Raw genomic sequence first — 11,784 nt, 5'->3', positions numbered from 1 at the left:
TCCATCCTCGATATGGAATGCGGTGCGGACGGATGACAGAGAGCGCAGCCCCCTCGCCGGATTGATTTATGTCCGAGCTGACGCTTTATCAGGCAGTCGGAAAAACTTTGACCAATCATTTTGCAAGGAGCGCCGAGCCGGGCTGCTCCACTGTACTTTGTTGGCTGAGAAGTTGAGCAGGGGGTGGGGGAGGGAGGGTGGGGGGCTGGGGGGGTCGCGTCCGAAAGCCCTCACACCGGTCTGGGTGCCACCTCTCCCTGCTTGGGCGCCGCCGCGCGAGCGCTTCCCTTCCCCCTGCGAGCGCCCGGATAATGTCTGAGAATGTCCATTTCTGGGACGCTTAGCAGCTATTATGTCGACTCGATCATAAGTCACGAGAGCGAGGACGCGCCTCCAGCCAAGTTTCCTTCCGGCCAGTACGCGAGCCCCCGGCAGCCGGGCCACGCGGAGCACCTGGAGTTCCCCTCGTGCAGCTTCCAGCCCAAAGCGCCGGTGTTCGGCGCCTCCTGGGCGCCGCTGAGCCCGCACGCGTCCGGGAGCCTGCCGTCCGTCTACCACCCCTACATCCAGCCCCAGGGCGTCCCGCCGGCCGAGAGCAGGTACCTCCGCACCTGGCTGGAGCCGGCGCCGCGCGGCGAGGCGGCCCCGGGGCAGGGCCCGGCGGCGGTGAAGGCGGAGCCGCTGCTGGGCGCGCCGGGGGAGCTGCTCAAACAGGGCACGCCCGAGTACAGTTTGGAAACTTCGGCAGGCAGGGAGGCCGTCCTGTCTAATCAAAGACCCGGCTACGGGGACAATAAAATTTGCGAAGGAAGCGAGGACAAAGAGAGGCCGGATCAAAGTAAGTTATAAAAAGTGAGGAAATACCCAGGCCGAAGGCGAGGGGGAGGGGAGAGGAGAGGCAATAAACTGCGCACAATGTGAAGGGAAACCGCGGCGGCGGCCGGCGAGCCAGCGGGGCGGAGGGAAGAGGGCGGAAGGAAGGAAGGAAGGAAGGGAGCTGGGTGCTCCGAAGGGGAGCCCGAGGCCCCGGGAGCAGCGGCGCGCCCACTGCGGCTCAGGTCCTGGGGGGAGACAGGGCTCAGGGACCAACTCGCTGGCTCTCGGCCTCCATTCCCCAACTTTCCCGGAGACCCGGCTGAAAGCTCGGGGAGAGGACGGGGACGGTGGGCTCGGAGAGGGGCTGGCGGGGCCGGGGCAGCGGCCAGCGAGGCGGAGCGCCGGGCAGGCACCGGCGGGGACGCGCGCGCGGCTGGCACGGCTCCCCGCGCCACGCGCAGGCGGTACGAGCCGGCCAAGGGGAAGTGGGAGGGAGGGAGGGAGCTCATTAGGATTTTATTTGCGATGCAACAGCTTGGAGGAGGATTGAGCCGAGCAGACCGCGCGCAGTGGCGGCTCGGGGTCCGCGGGCTGCACTGGGAGGGGCGGAGGAGCCCTGGCCCGGGGACTGAGCCCCTTCCCGGGCGCGCCGGCCCCTCCCCGGGAGCCTGCTCCGGGCCTCCGCCTCCCCTCCGCGCGTCCTCTCCTAGTCTCGGCTTCCTTTCCCGCGCCCCCGCCCCCGCCCGCCGCTCTCCGCGGGGCTCCCAGCCCAGCCGCCGCTGTCCGCCTCGCGGGGAGTCCGGAATCACTTCCGAACTTCGGGGCCGACAGCCAGAGCGGAGAGAGAGAGATACCGAAGGGACCCTGGGGAGAGGAAGGGTGGGGGAAAGAGGCTGGCGGAGAGGTGGAGAACTTCACCCTCGGAAGGCAGTTTCTCCTCACCTCCCACTCCTCCTCCATAAGCACCCTGCCAGGAACCCAGGGCGAGCTCGTTTCCCGGAGGGGCTGCGGGCTGAGGAGGGTGGTGTGGTGGTGGTGGTGAAGACTGTTGTTTTTTTGTTTTTAAGGTTGAGAAGAGCAAATTTGTTGGGGGCTCTTAGCTCCAACCAATAACCCTCAGGCTGGCGGGGACAAGTCCTCACCCTTTATTCTTTTTGGAGAGCGGGGGTCAGATTTTTTACTCTCTGCTTGCCTTGCCAGATTTCCCACCAACAGAGTGACTCACAGGCCCTTTGGTGCGGCCCTACTGCCCCACTCCCCTGAGGTCCCTGTGGGGTCCCACCTGCCAGGTTGAATCACAAGAGCTGGCATTTGAGTAACACCAACTCTTCCCAAACCCTCCCTGCTCACACCCAAACAGACCCCTCCTCACCCAAGCCCCCAAACTCTGACTGGAAAGCCCATTATTGCAAGGCAGCAGTTTGGTTAGGATCAATTATTAACAGTTTTTTTTCTCCCTCTTTCATATTTAATGCGAATGTGGGTCCCATCACAGGCAATCACATTAAGGAAATAGCGCTGCAAATTGGTAATACATGGTACTTAGTGTAGGATGAACCAGATATAGATATAGATATAGATATATATTCATTCAGTGGGGTTTTTTTGGGGGGGAGGAAGTTAGCAGAAGGTGGCTATTATTTTTAATAGTTCTGTTTTATGTGACAACTTTTCTGAGTTCCAGAATAGGGAGAGAGACAGTAAGAAGAGAAGCCTATACATATTTTTATTTCTTCTTCCCCTCACCACCTTCCACTCAGTAACACTTTTTTCTGTTCCCCTTCACACGTGGAGCCAGTTGGAGTTAGGTGTGCTGTGTAGAGCTTTCTGTTACCCCCACGTTATGCGTGGCTCCCCACCTTGGGACTGGAGCAATCTTGCTTCTCAATTTCCCTGAACTTGCTGTAACCAAACTGCGAGCTGAGCAGGAGCGGAAAAGGAGAGACTATTGCAACCATAAGTTATCTGTGAACCCCTGGCGCTCCCTTGTCTACAGACTGGAGTTGATAAATGGTTGCAATTGGGTTGCTTGTGAATTGGAGTGTGCTGGATGTTTGCGTCTCTAAGTCCGGACCCATATTTGTGGTGTGTGTGTTGGGGGGACAGGATATCTACACACACACATGCCTGTTGCCATGTGGCCAAGAGACTCAAGCTTGTGACCAAGGCACGGGGGTACTGAGACTGGACTGGAGCGCCAAGAGGTCTCTGGGCTGTGGCTGAATAGAGCTGCTCTCCTCCAGTCCCGTCTTTCTCTTACGTCCCAGATCTAGAGCCAGACCCTTCAGGTCAGCTACCCCCAGTTAGATCAGTGGTGCTGGGGAGGGGAGGTCACCATGCTGGGCTCTGACCTGAGTCTTAACCCAAGTTTGGACCCAAGGGTGGAAAAAGACTGAAAGAAGACTTGAGGCAGGCAAAGGTTTGGGAGTGCTGAGCAGCCTGGCACATGGTTGGCTTCCTCCTGTCCAAACAGCCTCTCACCTGGAGATGTCCAGAGCAGCTCCTGGCCCGTTGCTGGGCCACTTTCACTTTCTGGGAACTTTGAAGGCCCAGGTACCCCTTTCTCCAAATGCAAGCTGGGGAGTGGAAACCGGGAGTGTGCCCTCTTGGAAGGAAGCTAGGAGGGCCCTTTGTCCTCCCTTCCTTTCTTTGATTCTCTTGCTGCTTCTCTTTCAGCCAACCCTTCGGCCAACTGGCTGCACGCCCGCTCTTCCCGGAAAAAGCGCTGTCCCTACACCAAATACCAGACGCTGGAGCTAGAGAAGGAGTTTCTGTTCAATATGTACCTCACCAGGGACCGTAGGCACGAAGTGGCCAGACTCCTCAATCTAAGTGAGAGACAAGTCAAAATCTGGTTTCAGAACCGGCGGATGAAAATGAAGAAAATGAATAAGGAACAGGGCAAAGAGTAAAGGTCCCCCCCTTTCCCATCTCACACTTATTTATAAGTGATGGCTGCAAAGCTAGTGCTGTCCGGTGTATTCAAGTGAGTGGGGAAGGGAGTCTTTCTCTTCAAAGTTCTTTCCTGCAATCTAGAGCCTCCCTCTGTTTCTTTGCCCTTCCCAGCCCTCTTCTTCCTGGATCTCAAGAGAAAGTTTTGTTAATTTAGAAGGTAGATGTAGTTGGTTCCTAAGAAGGGGATGGGCCATAAGGAAAGAGAGACCCTAGTCGAGCCCCTAGCAGCCCACCCTAGTTTTTCTGGGAAGCCCCAGCTCCTGGCTTCCAGCCTGCCAGTTTCCACCTAGATCTATCCACTCGGGGGCACTCCAACTGCACACCGTCCCACAGACACCTGCCTACGTAAAGCCTGGAGCTCACAGTAATCACGGAAAGCTCGCAGCCCACATTCAAATGAAGTGATCTCCCAAATGCAGATCATCGCGCCTCAAAGCTGTTAGAACAGCCATAGACCATCAGGCATGATTCTGTCCCTGATGCAAATACACAGCAAGATTCTAGAGAGACACTGCTGACCGAGGCACTGCAGCCCAAAGAGCTGAATATCCCAACACCACCCCCCATGGAACCCCCAATTCTACCCCGCCTGACACAAGGGCAAAGGGGACAAACTCGGCGCCCAAACTGGTGTGCTAGACAGGGCAAGCAAAGACTGGTGATTTTACGAAGGTAGCTGAGGTTTTATGAAAGTATTCCACACACATTTTGTTGCAGGAAATGTTTGATTCTGCATGTTGTTTTCCTCTCCTTCCAACAAAAGGAGGTCAGATCGTGGGTCGTGAGCCTTGACAATGTAGTCCGTCTGTTCCTCTGTGCCCCGCTTGACTGAAACTAGTTTCTCTATCTCTCCACCGGCCCCGCATCCCTCCGCACCCTCCTAGCTAGCTCTGAAAGCAACTCTGGCCAAAGCCACCTTGCACCAGCGAGCCCAGCCGCCCCTCGTAGAAAACCCTTCCACCCTCCATCCCCTGCTAGGCCAACCCCGCCACAGGCTGGAAAGCCGGGGCAGGAGTCCCATGGAGAATTTATTGCGAATCGATTCGGGAGCTCCCTCCCGGGGTAAGTTGTGGCGGACAGGGAGGAGCGAAGGCTCCAGCCCGCGCGCAGGGCGCGTTCCTCCCCATCCTGCTCGCGTCTGGACCTTCGCGGAGGAGCCCAGGGCTCGGCGGCTGCAGGTCCCCGTGCAGAACGAGACCCAGCCCAGCGCCGGTCTCTGCTTCCCGGGACAGGAGCCCGGAGGGCGATCCGCGCGGCGGCTGCGCGCACGCGTCCGAGGAGCAGTCCCGCGTGCTGCGGAGAGAGGCCCAGTCGCACCCGAGCATCGGGCCAAGCTTCCTCTGCTTCCGTCCGCCCCTGCACCCCGCCTCTCAACCCCTTACAATTCCATGGACTCTTGTTTCTGCGTTTCCTGATCCTGCAAAGGGACATTCCAGTAGAACTTTAATGCTTTGTTGGTGGCTGTCGTGAAATTGTGCTGTGTTTTGTGATTTCTTTGGGGGTGATTGTCTCGCCTGTTTTCAGTTGTCGCTTATATGGGAGGGTGGTGGGTGGGAGCGGGGAGGGTAAGGGGCCTAGAGCTCTGACTGTTTTGGAAGAAAAAAAAAAAAGGAAAAATAACAAAAATATATATCACTCTAGAAAATAAGTCTCTCCTTGTGTCTTATTCTGTGCTGGTCCTCACCTGGCCAGCGGTAGAGATCCTAGTTCCAAGAGGGTAGGTTGGAAAAAAGAGAGAAACCCCTGTACCCCAAAAAGTTCCACCACAGACCTTGCAGACCAGGCTTCCTGGCTGGGCTGAGAGCTGGACTTGGACCCAAGGTCTACTGCTTAAAGCGAACCAGAGCCTCCCCACGGGAGCGCTGGGAGGCCGGAGGGGAGGGAAGACGAGCAGTGTGGAGAGGGGTCTGGTTTTGCTTCCTCCACAGTTGCCCTGGGGACCACCCCACGAACTCCAGAGTCAGAGGGAAGACAAGGCCGCCCTTGGAAGCAGTTTCTCTCTCTGCCGGTTGAGACTTTGGCCACGTTAAAATATACAAGTAAGAAAGGCAGTCACTTTCGTCTGCTATTCCCCGCCGCAGGGCGGCTGGGTAGGCAGAGGCCTCCGGAAGGGTGAGCTCTCCTTTCTTTGGCTCAAAAAGAGCGAACCCCTCAGGGTTTTTGGTCCCCACCTGGAATTTGAGGCTCCAGTGAGCCAGAGGTAGCTGCCGTGGTGTACAGTGGGTCGAGGCTGGTGAGGGTGCAGGCCTGGGAAGGCAGCTCCCAAAGGCTGGGACAGAGGATTAAATGTGGAACAGAACTGTCTCAGCAGGAAAAAAAAATCCCTTTCCAATCGGATCTCAAAACTAAATTCTGTCCCTCAGATTGTGGTTGTCCCCGCCAGAGCCCCTCGGAAGACCGCTGTTCCCAGCTCTGCTCTTCCTGCCCAGGCGCTGGGGTTCGGCTTCTGCTGGGCTGGTGTTCGGGCGCCCACCTCCCGCCCGGGCCTCCCATCCCGCCGCCCCAGCACGCAGCCTGCAAGGACCCTGAGGGTTCGAGCAGAGGTGGGAACAAAGCATAACCTGAGTGAAAGGACCCTGGAAGTGAGAGGCCAGGCCTACCCCTCTCCAGCGAACAAAAGGGTGCACTAATCAGAGAGGCAGCAGGAGGCAGGAGAAAGCGCAGCTCCCGGAGGGGGCAGGGCCTGGCACCGCAGCCTCCAAGGGTTCCATTCGGGATGGAAAGTGAACCTGGCTTTAGAGCTTGGGTAGACCAGGCTCCCTCCTCACCCTGGGTTCCCTGGAGCCAGTAGGGGCTGAGAGGGAGCCGAGAAGGCCGGGTTCCGCCCAGAAGAAACGCTGAAAGCGAGGCTGGGACCAAACCCCGCGCTGCGGGGCAGGGGAGCGAGGGCGCCGGGAGAAGCCTCCAGTGGCGTCTGGGTCCTCGGCCTAGGTGGCTTCTTTAAAGACAAACAAAGGCAAAGATGCGGAGGCTGGGAAGCCGGGGATGGGGAAATCTGTTGTCAGAACAGAGCGAGAGATTCAGAGAAGGAAACCGAGAGAGTGCAAGAGAGAGAAGTCGGGAGAGGAATTCAATGCCGTGTGCGCAGCAATAAAAGAATATGACCGCTATAAAAGTTTATAGCGTATAAATTTCTGAAGGTTAAGAAACTAAACAGCAGCAAAGCAAACAGTGAGGAATAACTTTCCGGAGCTGAGAGAGCCGCAGCTGGGCCTGAGCTCTGGGCCTGAGGGGGAATGGGTGGCCCGGACTCCGCGCCCCCACCTTCACCGCTCAGTGCCCTGCTTGGGGTTTCCGGGGGCCCCAGGGGGCAAAGCGGGGAAAAGAGGGAAGGGGAGAGAAAAACACTTTGTTGTCACAAATGCTTTTGAGAACGCAATTGAGACTCTTGTCTTTGTTCTTCACACCCCCTCCAGAATGGGACGTCATAAAGAAGCCCTGCGCGCGCACACACACACACACGCGCGCGCGCGCGCACACACGTCCGGCGGGGCCAGACGTCTGGGCGCGGGCGGCTCTTGATCCTTTTACAGTCCCATTTCACTCTCTTAGGCCTCCTTTTCCCCCACAAAAAGCCCAATTGTTTCTCCTCAGAATTTGAAACAATCGTGTTGGGTTTGAAAAGTGCTTGGCTTTTCTCTTTATGGGCCATAAAACGATGCACTGCTTGGAGATCTCCGCCAGAACTTCGGTCTTGAAATGGGGGGCGGGTGTCAGTAGGAGAGAAAAAAGCTTATGGCTTCTTTTTCATTTTGCACCTTGATTTTTTTTTTTAGCTTATCTGTACAATTTCATGAATCGTTCCCCGATTCCTCATGTTTTTTCTTTCGTCGGCTCTCGTTTCCGTCCCCCTTTTCAGCCAATAATGAAAGTTTCTCCGAGCTTGTCGCCTGGCTGGCTGGCTCTCGAAGAAACTGGCCGAGTCGTTGGCAACAGCGCCCTTTCTCAGGGTGGCCGCTAGATGGCAGCCTTGCTCCATGTGAAAATCCCCGGTGCGGCAGCTGCGGGCGCTGGTGGCTGCACATCGCACCTTAGTTTGGCCCTGAATCTACGAACTGAGCACTACCAAAAGTCATGAATAATTTGCGCATAATAAAAATATAGGGTTCATTATAGCTGTTTCCCCCATTTTATAGATTTCAGATGTACTGGTGTTTTCACCCCGCCTCCTCAAATGGTCAATTTTCTGAATTTCCCCCAGGAGGAGGGCTCAGCGCCTCTCACCCACCCAGTTTCTGTGTTCGATGGGGCAACAAATGCATGCGAACGGGGAATAGTAATAGTGATAGCGATAGTGATAGCGATAGTGATAGTGATGTGATAGTGATGTGATAGTGGTAGTGATAGAGATAGTGATAGTGATGATAATAATAATAATAATAGAAATAATGGTTCTAAATAAAAAAGGAGAACTGGTTCAGGAAAAGGAGAGTTTTCCGGGCAAGGGAGCAACAGGAATGTCTGCAGATGCGGGTGAGCAGGTCAGGTGAGGAGCCAACCGGCTGCAGGTCGGATGGAGAGGAAGCTGCGGGAAGTCTGCTGCTGGGATCGCAGCAGAGGGAACCGGGAGCCAGCCCCGAGTGCGGCGTGGGAACAGTTTTAGGGGAAATGAATCCGCGGCTCTGGCGGGGACTGGAGGTGCTTACAACCAGCCAGGAGGGCTCCGCACAGACCGAGGCTCCAGGAGCCTTTGTAAGTGTCGGGTTGAGGCTGGGCGCGCGCCAGGGCGACCCAGGCGCGGGGCAGGGGTTCCCCGGAGCGGCGAGGTGCGGGAAGGCTCCGGTATTTCCTCGGGTTGTTCTTCCTGTCCCAACTCGGGCCGCGAAAACAGGAGCGTTCTGCGGAAGCATGTCGAGGCCCGGCCCGTACGGTGGCGGCAGGCAACCGCTGGGTTTCCACGCGGTCCGTGGTGTTCAGGTGCGAGCTCTGGTTCCGTGTGCAAACGTTCGGGGCACCGGTCGTCTGGCAGTTTAGCGGCTGGAGGCCTGGACTCTGGGCGTTTTTCGTTCTGAGACCCGTGCACTGTCTGTCCCTAGCCCCTTCAATTCCATATCTCCTATTCCTTCCTGGCCCAGCCCGACCCGTGCCCCTCATTATGACAAACCTGCGCGAGAACTAGATCTCCCCTCCTTAGAATCAGCCCCTCCACAGCCTCTCCTCTCTTCCCCCAGGAGCGGAGTTTTTTCAGCTTGAGTTTTTCTAATAAATCTGCGCTCCGTTGGGTGTTTATAAATTATCTCCTCACTCTTTCTTGTTTTTTTTCTTATAATAGAAACATTTTCCTTCCATCAGGAATTTCTGGCACGGTGTAGGGATGATTTAGAACAAGCCATTGAATTTCTACCTCACTGGTGAGACCTCAAATCATGACCATAAAAATCCCCCGCACTTGATAAAAATGTTTGCTTCGGCAACAACTTAACACTCCCTTCCACTGCCTCACCGCCCTCTTACTCTTGGGCTGAAGATTCAGGACATTTCCTTTCCCTTTCTCTTTCTCTCTCCCTGTCAGCTCCTCTCCCATTCTCCAGATTCACTTTTGAATGACCAAGTTGCCCCATGGCAACTTTTCTATGGAAAAGTGATAGTTTCATTTTTACAAAGGTTGGGGTGAATTGGCCCCACCCAAAGCACCCCTCTGAATACATAGCAAACCACTCTTCTAAGTAAATAATGAATTGAATGTATTTGTAAAGCCTCCACCTTTGTTGCTAGAAAATTTCTCTTCTTTCTCTCCCTTCTTTCTTTCCTTCTTTGGCCAGTGAGCCCCTTCAAGAGACCATTGGTTCGAACCCTCAGACCAGGGCCTTCTAAAGCCTGGCCACCATCGTCACTAGCCAGGGCCTTCTAAAGCCTGGCTCTGGTAGGTCGGGAAAGCCACCAGCAGGAGAGTGTGGCACCAAGTCGGTATGGAACTGCAGCCTGTTTTAGGCCCCAGGTCCTCAGGTCTGGCAGGAGAGCCGAGCTTAACTAGAAGCTCTCCAAGGGAGGAGAGAAAATGGGAACTCACTGGCCTTGCTGAATCCAAATCTTCTCTGCCCAAGGTCAGTTTAGGCAGTGACAGTGGCTCAAAGGACGCTGAAAGTTAAAGGCGCTCCCTGCATACTGACCCTCTGCAGCCACTGCCCAGGGCAGAGGAGGGGACAGGACAGTGGGCAGCCAGGCCAGGTGCCAGGGCCTCGGTTCCCACTGCCTTCCCTCCTCTTGATGTGCTGGTGGGCTTGGGGTGCCCTCTTGCCCAAGGAAACTGAAGGCCGGCCTGAGAAGGTTGGGGGCCAATGGGGCTTCGTTACTGGGTCCCAAGGCCCGGGTGCAAGAGTAGGGCACCCAACTGGGTGTCACCCTGCTGGTGCACCAGGCCCCTTTCCCATCACACAAAGTTGATCTCCCAAAATGCTGACTGGACCCAAGTGCCTTCCAGAGACCTCTCCCCATCCCAGCAGCCCCCCAGAAGAGGCTGTGCAAAACTGCAGACTCCTCAGTGGCAGGGGAATCTTGCCCGGTGCTCCCCCCCTGCCCGTTCACCAGGACATTTCTTCACCCCGTCCTGGTCCCTCCTCACGCCTTCCCAGACCCCTTCTCCAGAGAAAATCTTTGCTCGTTTGTTTAATAGCAGAAAGTTGGTGAGTGATCTGGGTGGGGCAGAGAGGGGGTGGTCTGGGGGCTCCAGAGAGGAGGTGGGGACAGGTGCTCGCCGCAGCTGAAGGAGGCAAAAATCTCAGGAAAGTCACCGTTTGCACCGAAAAAACCCATAATCATTTTCATTTCAGCTTCGTCACCCCCACCGTGCTGCAGGCGGCGGCGGGGGCGATCGAAGCTGCAGTTTTATAGCTGTGGAGGAAAGAACTCGTAAAATGCTAACAGCTTTTATGCGCTGCGGCATAAACAACAACAGACTCCGGCTTTATTGCGTTTTATAGTTTGTTAAAGAGTTTACAGCCATTTTTCGGGGGGCCGGTTACCCAGCCAATTCTCTCCACATGATAGTTAAACCTTTATCAATAATAAGGAAATTGATCATTAAAGCTTTAAATATGACTACCTCGTTTGTTTGAAAATATGTTTAGGAGAGGAAGCTGTATGATTTGATAACTTGTATTAAAATACCAATTACATTTATAGGACCTTTTAAAACTCGGCTCAATTAAGCCGCGTTCTTTTACATTTTTCCGAAGCGACCCTGACATTTAAAAAGACTCCAACTGCCTCGTTAAAATCACGAAATTAACAGCGGAGCTTCGCCTGGTGCGTTGTGTCTGTGTGCGCGCGTGGGTTTTTTCCGTGACTCCCCCACATCAGTCTTTGGGGGTGGTCTGCGAAGGTATTTGATTTGTTGTGAGGCGAGAGATATCTCATTAATGTAGGTAGTTAAACAGATTTAATCCGCATCCATTCTCTCCCCCTCTCCCTCTCCCCCTCTCACTCCCCCCTCCCCGGGTGTTTTTTCCTTCCCCTCCTTTTTCCCCCCTCGCTCTCTGCTCACTCCCTGGCGCTCCCTCGCTCTAGCTCGCTCGCTCGCTCCTCTCTCGCTCTCGCCCTCGCTCTGCGTTCTGTCCGGGAGGAGTACCGAGAAGCCAATAGGATGCGGGGTCTCTAATGGATGCAAATGATCATGAAAAGACAGTGCAAAATATGAAACAACTCATTTGCAGGGAAGTAAATCACCGAAAACTGTTTATGAACTGGCATCCTTTCTTCGAAATGTAAAGCGAGGACCTCTTTAAGTGGCGGTAGATTTTGGTTCGGGGGGTGGGGGGTGGGGGGAGGGCGAGCGCGCCGGCGGCCATGCGAGCCTAGACTTTGGGACGCTACGCCGTCCTTTTCTATTCCTGGAAATCACAAAAAGTGTGGTGGCTTCGCGATCTTCTTCGCCTTTTTTTCTTTTTTTTTTCCTCCTCCCTTCCCTCTCCTTTCCTGGCGAGGTGACCAGGCGCCGGCGAATCCGCGGTTTTTTCTCTCTCTCCCTCCCTCTCCCCCTCCCCGCCCCCCCCACAGCCCCCAACTACAGCCGCC

At 55.5% G+C, this 11,784-nt stretch overlaps 1 protein-coding gene across 1 annotated transcript; it reads left to right on the top strand.

Moving 5' to 3' along the window:
- Positions 1 to 226: 226 nt before the first annotated feature.
- On the top strand, positions 227 to 4,335 carry HOXB9 (homeobox B9). Its single transcript, XM_066364462.1, has 2 exons — positions 227 to 838; positions 3,493 to 4,335. The coding sequence occupies exons 1-2, from the start codon at positions 322 to 324 to the stop codon at positions 3,726 to 3,728; spliced, it is 753 nt and encodes a 250-aa protein (XP_066220559.1). The 5' UTR covers positions 227 to 321; the 3' UTR covers positions 3,729 to 4,335.
- The last annotated feature ends 7,449 nt before the right edge of the window (positions 4,336 to 11,784 follow it).

The sequence above is a fragment of the Saccopteryx leptura genome, chromosome 2, assembly GCF_036850995.1.
Source record: "Saccopteryx leptura isolate mSacLep1 chromosome 2, mSacLep1_pri_phased_curated, whole genome shotgun sequence".
In the NCBI taxonomy this organism is placed as follows: Eukaryota; Metazoa; Chordata; class Mammalia; order Chiroptera; family Emballonuridae; genus Saccopteryx; species Saccopteryx leptura.
The sequence above is the reverse complement of the archived record's forward strand: the minus strand, read 5'-3'. Positions and strand labels throughout refer to the sequence as shown.

Bases quoted from the DNA above. Each gene is read 5' to 3' on its own strand.
- HOXB9 (XM_066364462.1), top strand. From the start codon at position 322: ATGTCCATTTCTGGGACGCTTAGCAGCTATTATGTCGACTCGATCATA. The intron at 839-3,492 runs GTAAGTTATAAA...CTTCTCTTTCAG, and splicing joins CAAAGAGAGGCCGGATCAAA to CCAACCCTTCGGCCAACTGG.